This window comes from Cervus elaphus, chromosome 23, assembly GCF_910594005.1.
Source record: "Cervus elaphus chromosome 23, mCerEla1.1, whole genome shotgun sequence".
NCBI classification, from domain to species: Eukaryota; Metazoa; Chordata; class Mammalia; order Artiodactyla; family Cervidae; genus Cervus; species Cervus elaphus.
In genome coordinates this window covers 22,670,276-22,687,337 of record NC_057837.1, presented here as the reverse complement: position 1 = coordinate 22,687,337, position 17,062 = coordinate 22,670,276, and the positions used below count along the sequence as shown (strand labels likewise).

At 45.6% G+C, this 17,062-nt stretch overlaps 1 protein-coding gene across 8 annotated transcripts; it reads left to right on the top strand.

The window, feature by feature from the left end:
- The first annotated feature begins 1,209 nt into the window (after positions 1-1,209).
- Positions 1,210-13,902, top strand: SKIDA1 (SKI/DACH domain containing 1). Of its 8 annotated transcripts, none has more exons than XM_043884716.1 (5): positions 1,551-2,075; positions 3,756-3,934; positions 6,186-6,278; positions 8,022-8,851; positions 9,747-13,902. In XM_043884716.1, exon 5 carries the CDS (start codon positions 9,857-9,859, stop codon positions 12,635-12,637), a length of 2,781 nt encoding a protein of 926 aa, XP_043740651.1. In that variant the 5' UTR covers positions 1,551-2,075; positions 3,756-3,934; positions 6,186-6,278; positions 8,022-8,851; positions 9,747-9,856; the 3' UTR covers positions 12,638-13,902. The 8 variants fall into 8 exon arrangements, with proteins under 8 accessions (XP_043740649.1, XP_043740654.1, XP_043740651.1 ...); XM_043884715.1 differs by having other exon boundaries at positions 9,744-13,902; XM_043884714.1 differs by lacking the exon at positions 1,551-2,075 and adding an exon at positions 1,210-1,306 and having other exon boundaries at positions 3,759-3,934; positions 8,022-13,902.
- Positions 13,903-17,062: the final 3,160 nt, after the last annotated feature.

Genomic DNA, 17,062 nt, shown 5'->3' with positions numbered 1-17,062 from the left:
CATCACTTTACAAACATATCTATGCTGCTTTCCCTATTTTCGTGTGTGTCTCAGGCTTGCCCAGCTTCCTCCAATTTAGCGGCACGTTGTAAAGCCGCCTTCCTACGCGGTCTGGAGTTGGGAACCCCTCGCCAGCCAACACTGATCATAAAACTTGCCGACCCGACCCGGCCCGAGTCTTCTGCAGTTCGGGGAGCTGGGGGTGGGGGCAGAGTCCGATCTCGGGACCCCTCCCCCGGGAAGGACTCGCTCGGCGAACTGCTGCGCGGCGGCCGAACAATGGGGGCGGCCGGGCGACCGGAGCCCGACTTCCAGCTTCATCGGCGGCGCCGGCCGCGCGCCCGGCCCCCGCCCACCTCGGCCCTCCCCGCCCGCGGTTTCGCGCTCGCACTGCCGGCGCAGCCTTCCTCCCGAGAGCCGCGGCCCGGCCCGGCTCGCAGCTCTTCGCCGCCGCAGCGCGCCTGCTTCCCGGCCCTGGGCTGGCCCTCCTTCCTCCGACTGCGACTCCGAGGCGCTGCCTTCGGCGACCCCAGTTTTCGCTGCGGCCGCCTTCCCGCTATTTCCTGAATATATTTTCTCAATTTCTCCTTTATTTTCAGAAGTGGTTGCGATGTCTCACTTCCACCTTAATTTTAATTTGCTATTTCCCTCTGGAAAAGATCCTCCCAGGAAATCCAAAAATCTAGGAGGAACTACAGCAAATCCCATAAAACCTTTAACTCTAAATACATTTCTCTTTAAAAAAAATTTAATGCATTTATGTCGTCTAGCCAGGCAAAAGAATTCGCCCCATTTTATTTCCTCCTTTAAATATTGTTATTTTAAACTCTCCATCAAGTGCATTTTGACGAGAGGGCAGAGAATGTGTCTGGCGGCATGCAGCAAACCAGAGGTTTTATCTTACGCCTCCCGGGACGGTAAAAAAGTGGACCGTGGACGAGGGAGCTTCTAGGAAAGAAGCAACACAATTCGCTGGAGAAGAAGCCAGGCCGGGCGGGGGGGAGCGCAGCGGGGGCGTCGAGGGCCCTCGGGCTCCGGGTAGGGGAGCTGGTCTGAGGAAGAGAGGAGGTTTTAAATAGCTGGGGCCGGGAGGGCGGCGGGCCCGCGCATGACAGGACTTTATGAGACAGGATGGAGCAGCGGATGAGATTACTTTGCTTTCTCATCCCCTAAGAAAAAAACTAAAGTTGGAGGGAGGCGGAGAGAACAGCCATCCTTATTTCCTCCCCACGTTTCCGCGGAAGGACCGGGGCTGCAGCGGGCTGGGAGAGGGCGCAGGACGAGACGGACCAATAGCAGTCAACAGGTCCAGGCCGCGGCAGGGCAGCGGGGCCGGGCCGCCGCGCCCCCTCCTTTCGGGTCCCCTCCCCCGCCTTCTTCTCTCCTCCCCTCCCCCGCAGGCCCGGCCCGGCAGGGGAGGCCGGTTCTGCACTCCCCGCCCCCGGCCCGACTGTGGTCGCCGCGGCCCGGGCTCTCGGGGTGGGGGTGGGGCGGGGGTTCCCTGCCGGAGAATCCTCCCCCGGGGCTGGCGGCGGGGGGGTGGGGGGGAGGGGACGGGATCGGGGAATGGAGGATTAAGAAGGACTCGAGCTCGGCACGAGCGCGGCCGGCGCGAGGGATCCTGGGTAAAAAGTGGCCGCGCGGCACCGGGAGAGCGCGGAGAGGAGCCAGGGTCAGAGGTCAGGGCCCTGGAGCCCCGCTTGCAGAGCCCCCCACGTGAACGCAGCGAGCAGGAGGAACCTTTTTGTTTTCGACCGCGCCAGCATGCTCCCCTATTGACCGAGCTGCTTTTCCCGGGCCGCTGGAGAGAGGAGCTCCATCCCGGATCTCCTAACCCCACCCCACCCCCGCCTTCCACCACCAACACACTACCCAACTCTACCCTTCCTCTCAACTCACTTCCCAGCCCCCCGTACCGGCCTTGCAATAACGCAGTAAATTTGCTTTAACAACAAGTGGGGGTGGTTGCATTTACTCCTCCCTCTCCTCCCTCCTCCCCCTCCTCTTGCTGCGGCTCTTGACACTACTACAAACCAGGACTATAAACATAAACATGTGTCCCTGTAACTGGGCAGGTAATATACGGATTTGGGGGTGGCGTGGAGGGGGGGCTTGGTCGCCGCTGGGTGGGGGGGCAGTAAAAAAATGTGTGTTTCACGTGCTCGCCGGCTTTGGGGGCTCCCCCCACACACCGATCCATTTATATAATGCCGATGGCACACGGTCACTTATTCATTCAGCCACACAGACCCACAAAGGCCGACTTGCCGATAACCACTGTACCCCAAAGCAAATACGTTTACATACGACTCTCCTTTCCCAACCACTGCTGCCATTTCTATCAGCAAACAGTAGCGTCAATACTTGAATCCCCTTTCCTTTGAACAAAAGTATTTTCCACAAAGAAATAGGGAACATTTTTCGACCTGAACAGTACGCCGCTCTTTCCCCATAGACAGTAACCTACACATTTTGTGCGCAGAAATCCTTTCAAAAAGCAAGTAAGGCTATTTAAATGACTGAGTTTGAAATCTGTAATGTAAAGATTCTTTCTTGGGCTTTCCCTTCTTGCATTTAGCAACTTCTAAAGTTGCGGGGGCTGGAGCTCTGGAGATACGCTACAGCAAGTCTTTATTATTATTATTTAGTCTATATTTACACTGCCGCTCAACTTTTCTCTCTTTCTTAGCTCAGCAAGCGTAGCAACAACTGCTTACGGTAGAGCAAAGCGAATCCCCTCGCAAGCTTTTTGGCTTGAAACAGAGGGAGATTCAGAAAATGTTCAGATGGAGAAGTGGTTCCCTTTGTTCTTTCATTGTTTCTCTAGGAACTGGTGGATACAAGGACAAACACTTACCTTCTCTTCTTTTTGCTCCCCAAACCAGACGTTCCCATCAGCCTTAAAATACACAATCCACCTTGAAAGTAACTACGAATGTCGGGAGAGTTTGTATTCCATTCTTTTTCTCTCCCTGCCCTCTTTTAGCGTAGGATTAAGTTGCCGAGCACGTTGCTGCAAGCTGTAGCCCCCCGCCTTAGTGAATCGGTCACGTTTAGGACCCTCTAAGTCCATCCTAATTCTGCCAGTAGAATTGAGGGTATTGGAAGCTCTAAACTTTCAAAAGGAAAGGGGTCCGCAAGCATCCAGGGAATTTAGGTATCCTCTGAAAAATTTTACCACTGTATTTTTGTACCACATCACCAAAAGAATTTGCCAAGAAATACTAGATATTTCTTTGAGGAAAGTGTGTGTGTGTGTTTTTGTTTAAGTTTCTACTTAGCAATGCGCTGCTCAGACAGATGGAGTAAAAAGGCAGGTTTGTAAGGACATTTAACGGAAGGAGTGGGTTTTCCGTAATGTTTGTTATGCCATGTGTTTTTTTCAAAACACTACTGGAACTGAGAAAGGAAGCAAACAGAAATTTGAATTATAGCGTTTCGGAATGACTTAAAGAGAGGCACTTGCTTGAAATGAATTTGTGTAAAAACTGGCCTTTAAAGCAAAAAGTGAGCTTTTCAAAGTTGAAAGACAATTTTCACCCTGTGATTCCAAGATTTAACAAGTGACTTCCCTGGCTAGCATGTGATACGTGTTAGTGTTTAGTGTCCAGCCTGGTGGGCATTACTCCCCAAACCTTGTTTAAAATCTGATTATAATGTGATTTGTTGGAGTCATGAATACGAAATGATCCTTGTGTATCCATAAATGCGAACTTGGAGTTTTTTGATCTCCCGCTTTTTTTGTGTGCACCCAGTAGCTGCAGCAGTGGAAGACAGTGATTGGCTCCAGTGCTCCTAGAAGAATTTGGGCTGAAGCCAGGGGAACAGAACCAGAGGATTCCCTTTCCAGAGACCATCAGGCTTCACATGCGTATCTTTCCCTTCTCCCCTCTAGGGTGCTCAGAATTTTCAGTGTGGCTTAAACAGCCCATAGGTAGGCCTCAACACTGAATATCATCACTTCAGGTCCTACTTGTTTGGCTCTTGCAGATGGGAAATAAACAAAAATCGGGGTATCCCAAATAAATTGTGGATCTTGAGGTTTGTGGGTTATTGAATACGCCAACACAGAACTCTATACTTTCTCAGATTTTTTTTTTTTTTTCCTACATTCAGGATCAATTGTAAGAGGCCCTGGTGTCTCATAGGAAAATATTGCAACAAAACAAGATAATTGGGGGAAAGCCAGTTGCAGTAGGAAAAGTGGTTTTTCTTTGATAGCATTTAATTGGAATTCAAAGATTCTTGAGCTGTAAACATTCTTTATTTATTCAGCACACATAAGCAGGCATTGTTTTATCACTATCATAATTATGGTGTCCTTTAAACTGGCTGATAGCAGAAAAGATAAGGGAATGTGCCTGTACATTCAGATCAGGTCTTGCTCCTTTCTTTTTTCCCTCCCAGCCTTCCTCCCCTCTCTCTTTACTCCTCTCCCACCCCATTCCTTCCATGATCACTAGGGTCCCCCACAGCCCTTGAGATGAGGAGAGCAGGAAGATTGTGGCCTAACCATTTCTTACATCATGAAAGTGCAAATTTGTACCATACTCTAATTTGACACAATCTATAACCTTCTTGTCTCCCATGTTTATAACTGCTTTTTGGCTTGCAATATGTGTTATCTGAAGAGTCGCCTATGGCTCACCTGTAAAAAATCTTGTCCGCCAGGGTTTGTTGCTCTACCTTTGTCTAATGTAGAAAGCACACTCTTAGGGCTTTTTCAGAACAAAGCCTCACAAAACCCCCTCTACCTCCAAGGATTTGCAAATTTATAAAGGCTGCATTGAATTCAAGATGGGTCAGGGGGCAAAAAAAGGGTAGAAGGTCACCGCATTTTGATTATGGGTCAGTAGACAACATGGCATATACTCTGTGTCCCAAACTTCTGTTAAAAACAGGATTTTCAGATGCCTAAGAACAGAAGGATGGGCCCTTTTGGAGACCTGCCCTGATTTGTTTGAATGAGACAAAAAAGAAAAAATTTAAAGAAAATGTACTAAGTTATAATTTAAGTTGATCCTCAAGTTAGCCATTTCCTCCTCCTGCATTCTCATTTTCCCCTCCCCAAAAGCAGAGAACGTAAAAGACATAAATTTAGGTAAGGAACTGTTGACTCTCACATAGGATTTTATTGTCTTATATCCTCAATTAATTCAGCCATATGAGCCTTTATTATTATTTTAGACTTTGTGATGTTTTATTATAGTTACTTTTGGCTAACAGTACAAGGGATTTCTTTTATTCTTCTAACCAGTGTACTTACATTGTGGAGGCCTTTGTGATGTTCCCTAGTCTTTTCTGTCTGAGTTCACTTTGAACAAAATGTGCCAGCAATCACTAAAACAAATGTATATGGTGAAGAGTTAGGTGATGGGGGTGGGGTGGGGGTGGGGGTTTGTCCTCATTTAAATTATGTATGTATGAGTGAAGGCTGGGAAGGGAAAGGATTATTTTAATGCTCTTCAATACTTTAATTATATGACATTGTAGTGTAGAAATGCAAAAGTACTCTTAGGTTTTCCTTCAGGTTTTCAAAAGAACTTTCCCCATTAGTAAACTACATCTGCAAATTGCTATTGCATTTCCCAGCTAACCATTTAAAAGACTGTAAATGCCGTGTGCATTACTTCACTGCATAGGAAAGAGGTCAGACCGAATTGCAATGGTATTTAAACATAAAATACGGTGAAAATAAATCAAAATAGAACCTTTGAAGATAAATTTAGCACATTCACACAGGATAAGTAAAGACAAATATGTTCATATCTTCATAGCCCATCACTTTAAAAACTGAAAGTGCTGATTTTTTACAACAAATGCAGAAGTAAGTGGACATTAATATATTTCTATCTGTATTTGCCACAGCAGATTTTCCTCTAGCAAACAGCTTTGTTTTCAAAGCTAAAATACTTTTTATGATAGTGTGTAGATTATGCATTCCTCCCTGAGTAAATAATCGCATTTAATTAACAAACTCAGTGCATATCTTATATATGCCTAAATTCTCAGTTAAGTAATTCCCTGGACCCTTGGAGATGAATATCCACATAAATGTTAATTTGGGCATATCCACCCCACATATGTATATGTGCTTCAGAAACATAGAAGTTGATATATCTTTAAAAAAAAAAAAGAATTTGAATACAGTCCATCATCTGAATGGGGTTCATCTTTGATTGTAGAGGCGGCTGACATGGTCAACATATTTATCAAAGAAACCCCCTGGCTTTTGAAGAATAGTACTTTATACATCTGGATCTGCACATCCAGGCAAAGTAAGTAAATTATTGCATAACTTTAAGCATAATTGATAACAGACACCTTTAATTTTTCATCCCCATTCTTTTGGCCAGCTTTCACATTAATAATCTAAGCCATAAATGTTGGTAGCTATTGATCGAAATCCCCTGTGTGCATGCAAATCCATCTTAAAGTCCCCTGCCTTTCATGTGTGAGCGCTCAGGGGCCTCAGCTAGATCTTTTTATCGGGATCGACCCCCAATGTGCCTGGAGAAGACCCCGGATATGCAACGTGTGCTGATGGCCACAAGAAAGCTGTCTGTCACATTGTGTGTGTGTGTGTGTGCATGTGCACACGAGAATGTGCACACTCACACCTTAACACACACACTGATAGGGAAGTTAAAGGAACAAAAGAATGTATTAGACAAGAAGAAAGGTGTGTAATAGGAGTATTAAAAATGTATAAATGTGAAGGTATCTGAGTGCACAAAGATACTCACATAAATTGTATATATAGACCCAGTTCCCAAATCCCTTGGCCTTTATTTTTCTTCATTTGACCCAACAGACTGTAACTTTAGTGTAAAAAATACTATTCTGCTAGTTTTAAAAACCACCCATATTGCCAGTATTTTAAAGGTGAAAGAGGAGGAAGGAGAGGAAAAGGTGATTTTGAAATGGTTACTAAATCACATAGCCTTGTGCAGGAGGAATAGGACTGTGAGTTTGTGTGTGTGTGTGTGTGTGTGTGTGTGTGTGTGCGCGTGTGTGAAAATCTCAATAGGAATCGAGAACAACTAGTACTACCTGGCCAAATTAAAAAAAAAAAATAGGACGCTCCAGCCAACCTTTTGTAATGTGTTCTCAAAGGTTTTTTTCTGAGTTTACTATTTCTTGGCTGTTTGACTCTTTGGTGGAAATCTTAAAGCTGGGGGAGGGGAATTGAAGAGGGTGGGGTGAGAGGAAGAGGACTGGCAGTATATAAGTGCATCAGGAGAAATTTTAAAACGACATTATTGTCGCTGGCAATAGAAAGACTCTGCTCATTCTACTTTAAAAAACAAACACCAGCATCTGCTTTTCCTGGAAACTTTGCTTTCTGCTTAAACCTCTTGCATTTTGCCTCCTGCGAAAGTGAAAGAGAAATACGCGGTGTGATAGATCCAGATGCAAAAGAAAGCCAACTCGGTGGATGGTATTAGCTGTGACGAGGCATTGTTCATTGCTGCCTCTCGGTTACGTTTAAAGCCTGAAATATCACGAGATCCATTCAATGATCCTTCTCTCATTCAAGGGACAAAAATGTAATTTGCTGTAGCTCTGATTTCTTGGATGGAAATGCTAGCCTTAGATTTCAAAGGCAAGAACTAGACATCGCGGTTTGTACACACATTGATTAAGTTGAAGAGCGGCGATTACATCTGTGCTGAGTGCAACAGTAGTCCAGGGCTGACTTTTCAAATCCCAACCTCTGAGTTACAGACTCTCTTAAATAGACTTCCTTAATTTCCGGATGCACTTCTTGAAATTCCCAATTCTCTTCAAAATTCCTGGGAAATTACAAGAAAGATGAGGGTGGGGGTGGGGAACTATGGTGGGGATTTCATGCAAACTACCTTTTTGTGTGTCTGACTCTTCGGTTTTTAATCTCTCTCTCTCTCTCTCTCTCCCTCTCTCTTTGAGCCATACCTGCTTGTGCTAGTCAGACCAGAGCAGGGGAAGCTGGAACTTTTGAATGTGAAGGAAGAAATTACTGTACAATTTTTTTCTTGCAGGCTCTGAAATATCCGTTTATTCTTTTAACCACACGGATGTGTCTATTTTTGGAAGAACAAGGAAACATATAAATGCCTGGGCTGCATTCATGCTGTAGTTCCAAACACCGAACAGTTAAGAAGATTTTGCCGAATTTTGCAAAGCAGCCAACAAACTGCCTTGGGATCGTGGTGATGCGACTGGGAAGACCTTTGCTCTCATTTGGCAATATTTTGGATATCCTCGAAAATGACACCAAAATATGCTTTAATTTGACTAAGAAGAGGTTAAACAATATTGATATTCATCCAAAGTGATTTTTTTTTAAAGCAGATGCTTGGCTTTCATGGAAAAAAATGGGAGCTGTGGAAGATTCATTTAAACTACCAACCAAAAGCATCCCAGACCACTGAAATAGTCTGCATCATACAGCAGCACTTTCTTTTCATCGTTATTACCTAAAACCTCTGGAAGCACCTTGGGCTGTTTACCTTTTCTTTTCTTTGCTACAGAAGCAATCTGCTCCATGGAATTCTGACCTGTTGTGAACAAGACCCTGGCTAAGGCTGTGCTGGGGACTCTAGGACCATCCTGCCTCCAATCCAGCCTGCTTAATTGTGAAAAGTGTACACATTTCTGGCTTATCTATGCTTTGTTATGGGTCTGACGTGAAACTACCTCCTCCCCACTCCACCCCCCAGCAGAGAACCAAAATTCAGTTGAATTGTTACAGTGTTTCGGAGCTGGAGCCTTGAACTGCTTCACTGGTCAAATAACTTTGTTTCTGGTTGTAAAAAGGCATTTTAGGGGGGGGGGGGGGGGACAAGGAAAATCGAGAGAAATTCAAAACGTAAGTCTGTACTGGGATGGTTCACCGCGCGGATTTAACTTTGGAGCTCCCAGCCGGGCTCCTTCCCCACTCCCATAAGGGAAATACCAGGCTGTTCTGCACGTTTCGCTTAAGCTCCATTTTCCAAAGGAAAACGGGGGTGGGATATATCTATTTAGGCTTGATAATGTTTTAAAAATGCTTTTCTTTGAAATGATAATAGCTATAGCGGTAAAATGCAAATAAAGCAAAAAATAGGCAATATTCCTTTAAAGGCGAATATACAAGGCTTTTTTTTTTTTTTTTTTTTAGCGTACACACACTGCTTCTGATGAAGTCTGTGAGTCAGGCTGTTTCTGAGCTCCGATAGTTTAATGGAAAGATTTATATACCGACTGTATTATTTACTTTGGGAGGGGAGGTGGCAGTATAAGGGTATGCTAATTAGTGGGAGATTTTGGGGGGAAGGGGTGGAATATCAATTTTTATTGCATCACCTGTCAGGAGTGTCCAATCAGCGCTGGCTTTAGGGGAATTAATTGATGAAGGTGTCTCCGGACGAGCTCACTTCACTCTGTCATTTTATTTGTAGCTAAAGCAGCGGCGGGAATAGCAGCTGCATGTCTTTTCTCTTTCTCCTTCACATTCCATTATCATAGTGCTCCAATGGAGAAGGAAGGAATAGAGGGGCCCAGGTACTGATCTGCAGCGGGGACTTAGACCAACACACTGGCAGAGCAGAAACCGGATGGTTTTTTCCCTCTTTTTTAAAAAAACGAAAACCAAAAAAAAAGCAAGAATCAAGTCAGTGTAATTTCATAGTTTTTTTTTTTTTTTTTTCTTTTCCCCAATAATTTCGCCTCGAGTTTGGCACTCCCTTCGCCGGGAATAACAGTCTTTGTTATTTTATTAGCAGGATGCCTTGAGACACACGCAGCATCTGGTGGAGGATTAACATACATACATGTGTATGTATGCGTCACGTATATATTTACTGCAAATGGTGGGGATCGTTTAGTGCCCGACATGGGAGACCTGAAGTCAGGTTTTGAAGAGGTGGATGGCGTGAGGCTCGGCTACCTCATCATTAAAGGAAAGCAAATGTTTGCCCTCTCCCAAGTCTTCACGGATCTGCTGAAAAACATCCCGAGGACGACCGTGCACAAGCGCATGGATCATCTGAAAGTGAAAAAGCACCACTGCGATCTGGAGGAGTTGCGGAAACTCAAGGCAATCAACAGCATCGCCTTCCACGCCGCCAAATGCACGCTCATCTCCCGGGAAGACGTGGAAGCGCTCTACACCTCCTGCAAAACTGAGCGCGTCCTCAAGACCAAGCGCAGGAGGGTCGGCCGGGCCCTGGCCACAAAGGCGCCGCCGCCAGGGCGCGCCGCCGCCGCCGCCGCCGCCGGCCCCCGCCCGGCTTTCTGGAAGGACAAGCACCAACTTTGGCGGGGCCTGAGCGGAGCCGCGCGGCCCCTGCCAATCAGCGCGCAGTCCCCGCGCCCGGGCGCAGCCGCCGCCGCCGCCGCGCGCCCAGCCGCCCATCTACCTCAGATTTTTAGCAAATACCCGGGCTCGCACTACCCGGAACTCGTGCGCTCGCCTTGCAAACCCCCTCTAAACTATGAAACTGCCCCGCTCCAGGGAAACTACGTCGCTTTCCACTCGGACCCTGCTTATTTTCGGAGCCTGCTGTGCAGCAAGCACCCGGCCGCCGCCGCCGCCGCTGCCGCCGCCGCCGCCGCCGCTGCCGCCGCCGCCGCCGCCTACTACCAGGCGTCGGCGGCCGGGCCCCAGCCCAAGGCGGCGGCGGCGGCGGCGGCGGGCGCCGGGGGCCCGGTGAGCCTGACCTACCGCTGCAAGCGCAAGCGCGGGGGCGCCAAGGACTGCTTGCTCGCGCCGCACGCCGGCGCCCGCCGTCTGCTGCTGCTGCCCAGGTCCTACAAAGCCAAGGCGGCGGCGGCGGCGGCGGCGGCAGCGGCGGCGGCGGCGGCGGCGGCCGCGGGGGCCACGTGCCTGGAAAGGTTTCATCTGGTGAGCGGCTTCTGCCCGCCGCCCCACCACCACCACCACCACCACCACCATCACCATCACCATCACCACCACCACCGGGCCCAGCTGTCGCAGCCGAGTCACCACCCCCCTCATCACCGCCGGCCGCAGCCCCATCTGGGCAGCTTTCCCGAGAGCTGCAGCAGCGACTCCGAGTCCAGCTCCTACTCGGACCATGCCGCCAACGACTCGGATTTTGGCTCCAGTGTGTCCAGCTCCAGCAACTCCGTGTCCTCGGAGGAAGAGGAGGAGGAGGGAGAGGAGGAGGAGGAGGAAGAGGAGGAGGAAGAGGAGGAGGGGGGCAGTGGGGCCTCGGATTCCAGTGAAGTCAGCTCGGAGGAGGAGGAGGAGGACTCGTCCACCGAGTCGGACTCTAGCTCCGGCTCCAGCCAAGTGTCAGTGCAGAGCATCCGTTTCAGGCGCACCAGCTTCTGCAAGCCTCCCAGCGTGCAGGCGCAGGCCAACTTCTTGTACCATCTGGCCTCCGCCGCCGCTGCAACCAAACCCGCTGCTTTCGAGGATGCCGGCAGACTTCCCGACCTCAAGAGTAGTGTCAAAGCGGAGTCGTCCGAGGAATGGAATCTGCAGAGCTGGGCCCCCAAAGCGTCTCCGGTGTACTGCCCGGCCAGCCTGGGGAGTTGTTTCACGGAGATAAGGAACGATAGGGTATCTGAGATTACATTCCCACAATCTGAAATTTCCAGTATTGTAAAGAGAACTGACCTGACAATTAACTGCCTGGCGGAGGGGGCCTCTTCACCTAGCCCAAAGACAAACAATGCATTTCCACAACAAAGAATACTCCGAGAGGCTAGGAAATGCCTACAAGCAACTCCTACTACACACTGTGCAGATAACAACACAATAGCTGCTAGGTTCTTAAATAATGATTCTTCCGGAGCAGCAGCAAATTCAGAAAAAGATTCCAAAATCCCTCATTGTACTGAATTTGCTACTGATTTGCCCTCTTCTTCGCCAACTTATCCCGAGGTGGATACAGCAGCAGTAGCAGCGACAGCTAAAGCCGAGAATCCCTGTACTGACTCGGGCGACAGGACATTGCCGTTTCTGCACAATATTAAAATCAAAGTAGAAGACAGTAGTGCTAATGAAGAATATGAACCTGACCTTATTACAAATAAGCTAAAGTGCGAGTGCAATGATACAAAGGGTGAGTTTTACAGTGTGACTGAAAGTAAAGAGGAGGACGCCTTGTTAACTACAGCCAAGGAAGGTTTTGCATGCCCTGAAAAAGAAACTCCTTCCTTAAATCCACTGGCTCAGAGTCAGGGCCTTTCATGCACTTTAGGTTCTCCAAAACCTGAGGATGGGGAATATAAATTTGGTGCCAGGGTGAGAAAAAATTACCGGACACTAGTACTGGGAAAGCGACCTGTACTTCAGACACCTCCAGTGAAACCAAATCTGAAATCAGCTAGAAGTCCTCGTCCTACAGGTAAAACTGAGACACATGAAGGAACACTGGATGATTTTACAGTTATAAACAGACGCAAAAAGGTAGCCAGCAATGTAGCATCAGCAGTGAAAAGGCCATTTAATTTCATGGCAAATTTTCCTTGTCCACCATCACTCATTATTGGGAAGGATGGGGATTTGTGGCCGGCGTATTCCTTAAACACCACTAAGGATTCCCAACCTCCTCACAAGGCCCATCCTATATGGAAATGGCAGCTGGGCGGTTCTGCAATACCTCTTCCACCTAGTCACAAATTCAGGAAATTTAATTCATAAAAGAGTTTTTGGAAGATATTTTCTTGAACCATACCTTCCTTTTGTTGTAAACTGCACAGGATGGTTTGTACAAGTCCATTAATGTGTTACACCTCTTTTGGAGTCCTGGTTTATCGCATTTTGAAGACAGAAATCGGATTACTTTTTTTTTCCATTGCGGGTTTTTTTTTTTTTTTGGAGTAGGGTGGGGGAGGGGTGGGAGAAGGGTTGGTTTACATTCCACAGACTATACTTCAGGCTAAAGACTCAAGTAAACTCAGTTATTACGGTAGAGCTGGAACACTTTACTGTTTCAATGCTAATAATGCACCCGGTACCTCAATTCAACTGCTACAAATAAATGTCAAAAGGTTGAATAATAAATATTACAATGAGCCATTAAGTTTATGCACTAGATTTCAGACCTGAAAGTGTAACTGTTAATTCAGTGAAAGTTTGTTAGGTTGGTTACATGGTTACACAGTGAGGTAGCAAGAAGTTTCTTGTGGGGTATCTTTTTCTTTTTCTCCCCTCATTTCCTCTCCAAGAGTAGTTGCACTTTTTTTTTTTTTTTTTTGATTGGAAATATTGGGGAGTCCTGAATGAATGCTGGTAACAGCTGCTTCACATATATTGAGTAAAGTAAATATAACATTGTCTTTTTTCTTCTTTTTTTTTTTGTAAAGGGTGTAATTTTACTTTTACGCCACTCCTTGCAATTGGAAAAGTCCTTTTTGTGTCCTCACCCATAATTTTAAATTAGGTGACTCTTACTATTGTCCTGCTTATCTTGTGGTCTGAACATGACTCCTCAAACTTGCAAAACAATTAAAATATTTCTCATAATAGCAGGATATTTTATGGTCTGACTCTTTATAGTGACAGCAGTAAAAAAAAGCAACCAAGAAAAGGAAAATGGGTCAGAATTGTTAGAATACCCCAAATGAAAAATAACAGTTATTTCAGGGCTTTTTGGTACCAGAACTCAGGCACTTGGATTTTATTACCTTTTACTTTCTCTGCATCTCTCTAAACTTCTGTTTTCAGACCATCCTGTGTATAGAGCAGGAGAGTTTCTACTGCAAGTGACAATCAGAGGTGACTATCTATATTTGCACTTAAAATCAAAGTAGTTCAACATGCAAATGGTTAGGGTCTAGCCCTTGGTAAGGGCCATGCTGGTGTACTATGTTGTGATGATGGAAGCAGTAAATCAAAATTATGGAAATTTGCACTGTTGAAAAGCATGCTTTAGCTTTATTTTCAATTAAAAACACTGTTTAAAATTCCTGGTTCCATACATTTCTACTTATTCCAGATTGAAGAACAGTTAACAGGAATGAATGGCTTTGTTGACATTTTCACTTGTAATGTTTTTGCCTGAAAGAAATGCATTTATTGGGTGTAGTGTTTTGTTGTAATACCATGTGATGAGGCCAGTCAGGTTCTGTGCAGACCACTGGTGGGTTTCTTCCTAAATAACAACAAAACTTCACAAACTTATTACAAATCAAGTGCAAAAAGTTTCAGGTTGAAGAAAGTGAAGCAGAGATCACTTGCTATTTTGATAAAAATGAAATCTAATAATTTTGGGTCCACCTCCCCTAGTCTGACAAATTATAGATCTCAGATCTTTGCCATCTTAAACCTAAGAAGTTGCATCTATAGACCATAAATCACAGAATGAAACAAAACATCAATGAAATGTTTACTGTGTGAATTTAAGTCACTATTTCTCATGGAAATTCAGTCTCCCCCCCCCCCCCCCCTTAACCTTTTAATTCCTACTCCCTTTGAAATTTTCCTTTTGTCTATAAATGTTTCAGATAGATCTGGATGGTCTCAGCCCTAATTGCTGTATATGCTCTGTGGTTTTACTCTTTATTGTGAAGGACAGAGGCTGAGAGTACCTGCATCCAAATACATTTGGATGGAGTAAACAGATGCTTTGAACTGCCTCCCTTCCTTTCCTTCTTGAATGTTGCCAGATGTAGGTTCACTGGATCTTTTTTTTTGTTGGGATGATAGATATGGCCAAAGTAAAAATTGGGGGATGTGATCCTTGAAATCATGTTTATGTATAATTTTTCAAAGACCAGTACAAGTTACAGCTAAAGCCCCAGAAAGCTGAGCCATTGGCTTCTCAGTCAGTTCTTGCCTCTTTGGAAGGCAGTACAGAATTTGGGTGCAGTCAGTTATCCTTTAAAATCAATCTGTAAAAAGTGTGACACACACACACTGGAGGTCTATAATTTCTACTCTTTAATTACTGCTAAGTCAAGAAAGTTTCAAGTATGACTACTACATTTAGACTAGTACTTTTCTTATTGGCTGTGGAATCATTGTGCCTAAATTATAAATTGAAAGTATATTTGAAGACTATAGATCTTGGGTGCGGGAGGACTGCAAGATGGAATAAGCACAATAAGCGCAATTTAAAACAAATATACCCTATGGAATCTCTGACATAAAATATCGGCCTCCAGCTTTGACACTTGGTCTCCAGCCCTCAGAGAATCAATAGTTTCAGTTTATAGGAACTGGAGAATGAGCAGCAGGGAGGCCGAGGCATTCCAGAGTGATACCATCAAAAAGGAAGAAATGGAATAGTCCACACAAATTTCTCCTCACAGTACCACCACAAGCTAGCCAATCACAGCAAAACCTCAGTTGGGGCTTCTGTTAGGAAAGTGTACCAAATAGTATTCAGTAACTTGTAAATGCAAAGTATTTCTTCCATTTTAAGGAGCCTCTTAGCTGTTTTCCTATTCTGCTGTATTCCTAGTACAGTTTATTTCATTTTGGTTGGTTTATGATTGATGACAAGATCTAGATTTTCTAAAATGCTATAAATGTCCTATTTGTTCAAAAACCTAAGACTTATAGAGAGAAAAACAAAAGTTATCTCCATTGATAGACTGCATTTTTTACATTTAAATGTTTTCAGGTGAGAGTTTTTTTTTTTTTAAAAGCACTATATGAAAAAAAAAAAAAAAAAAGCACTATATGGTTCCAGGGTCACTGATTCATGTGTCTAAGACTCAACACTTACAGGCATAAGAAAAAAAATGAAGGAAAGGGCTCTTTTTCTGACTTTTTTGTGGAAACGAGTTATTTTTGGTCTCCTGTAAAAGTAGTTTCCTGATAAGACTGTGAAATGAAGATTTAATTATTTTTTTAAGAGATGTGTGTACTCTTGTCTTCCACAGTCAGGTTATCTGCCTTTTTAGCAAATGCAGTTTGCTCTTTCTCAACTATTTACTTTTTAAAGTGGGTATTCTTTTGTACTGGCTTACTTGATTACAGTGAAGTAATCTCAATAATGGTTGTTTATTTTAAAATCAACAACAAGGGGCCACCACTAAACAGCAATAACATAAACTAGATGGGCTGGTGTGTGGATTTTTATCTTATCCATGTCTGGGTGACTTTCAATGGTCTAGAAACTCCTCAAAGTTTCAGGCACAAGAATTGGAAGTTTCTGCTGATATGTGAATGCTAGTTTTGTGTGCATGCAGGAAGAGATGTAGACTAATTCCTCAAAAGCATTTTTTGTTTCTTTCAAAGAAAACAAAAAATCCTCTATGGTAAAACAAAAACAAAACACAACTATTAAAAATAATAATAATAAAGCATTAGCATCTACAAAAGACAGAAAACGTGGTGAGTTTTGCTTCACCTTGAAAATACTTCCTGCTGGAAAAAAAAGAAAAAGAACTGTGAAAAAGGGAGCTCCTAGAGCCACACTGGCCTGGGGGGCGGGGGATATAAAAGCTCCCCCATCAACTAACCTCAGGAAACCTCAGGAAAGCGGAAAGGAGAAACAGGGCGTCCACCTTAGGGAGTCCTCCGGTTCACCCTGGCCTTCCACACCATTTTCCCCTTCCCTGGAAGGAAGCGCTATTTTTAATGCTAGCTTTGGTTTTGGTTTGCTCCCTAGGCCAGAGGGCATTTTGCAAACTAGCCCTGGGGGTGGGGACGTAGGGCAGATCTGGGGGGGGGGGGGCTGCATTTTACCTGTTTGGCAGGCCCTCTTTTGCTGGGGGTTGGGGGGTAAGGAGGGGGGCCCAGCTATCATTCTTTGCCCATGCCCTAGGCCCCCGCTCCTCTCTCGCTCCTTTTCAAACTGTGGCGGCCTCACAAGCTCCTGCTTTAAAAGGCCTGAGATGTTTTGCATGAAGCCCTCACAATAGGGGTTGAGGGAATTGACAGTTTCAAAAACAAGGCGTTCAGTCCTTTCCAGCTGCCGGGCCCGCTCTCTCGCACCAACTCCTTGTCCCTCTCTGCTGGTGGCGTCCTCGGGAGCGGGCCGCCTCCCCCACACCGCCAGCCCGCGTTCCGGCCGCCCCACCCCGCCCCCAGGCTGTGTTTGTAAACAGGGGTCAGCGTCTAGGGGCTGCTGGCGCGGGGTTGGGGACTGGCGGGCTGGGGGGGAAGGCCGGGGAC

Bases quoted from the DNA above. Each gene is read 5' to 3' on its own strand.
- SKIDA1 (XM_043884714.1), top strand. From the start codon at position 9,857: ATGGGAGACCTGAAGTCAGGTTTTGAAGAGGTGGATGGCGTGAGGCTC.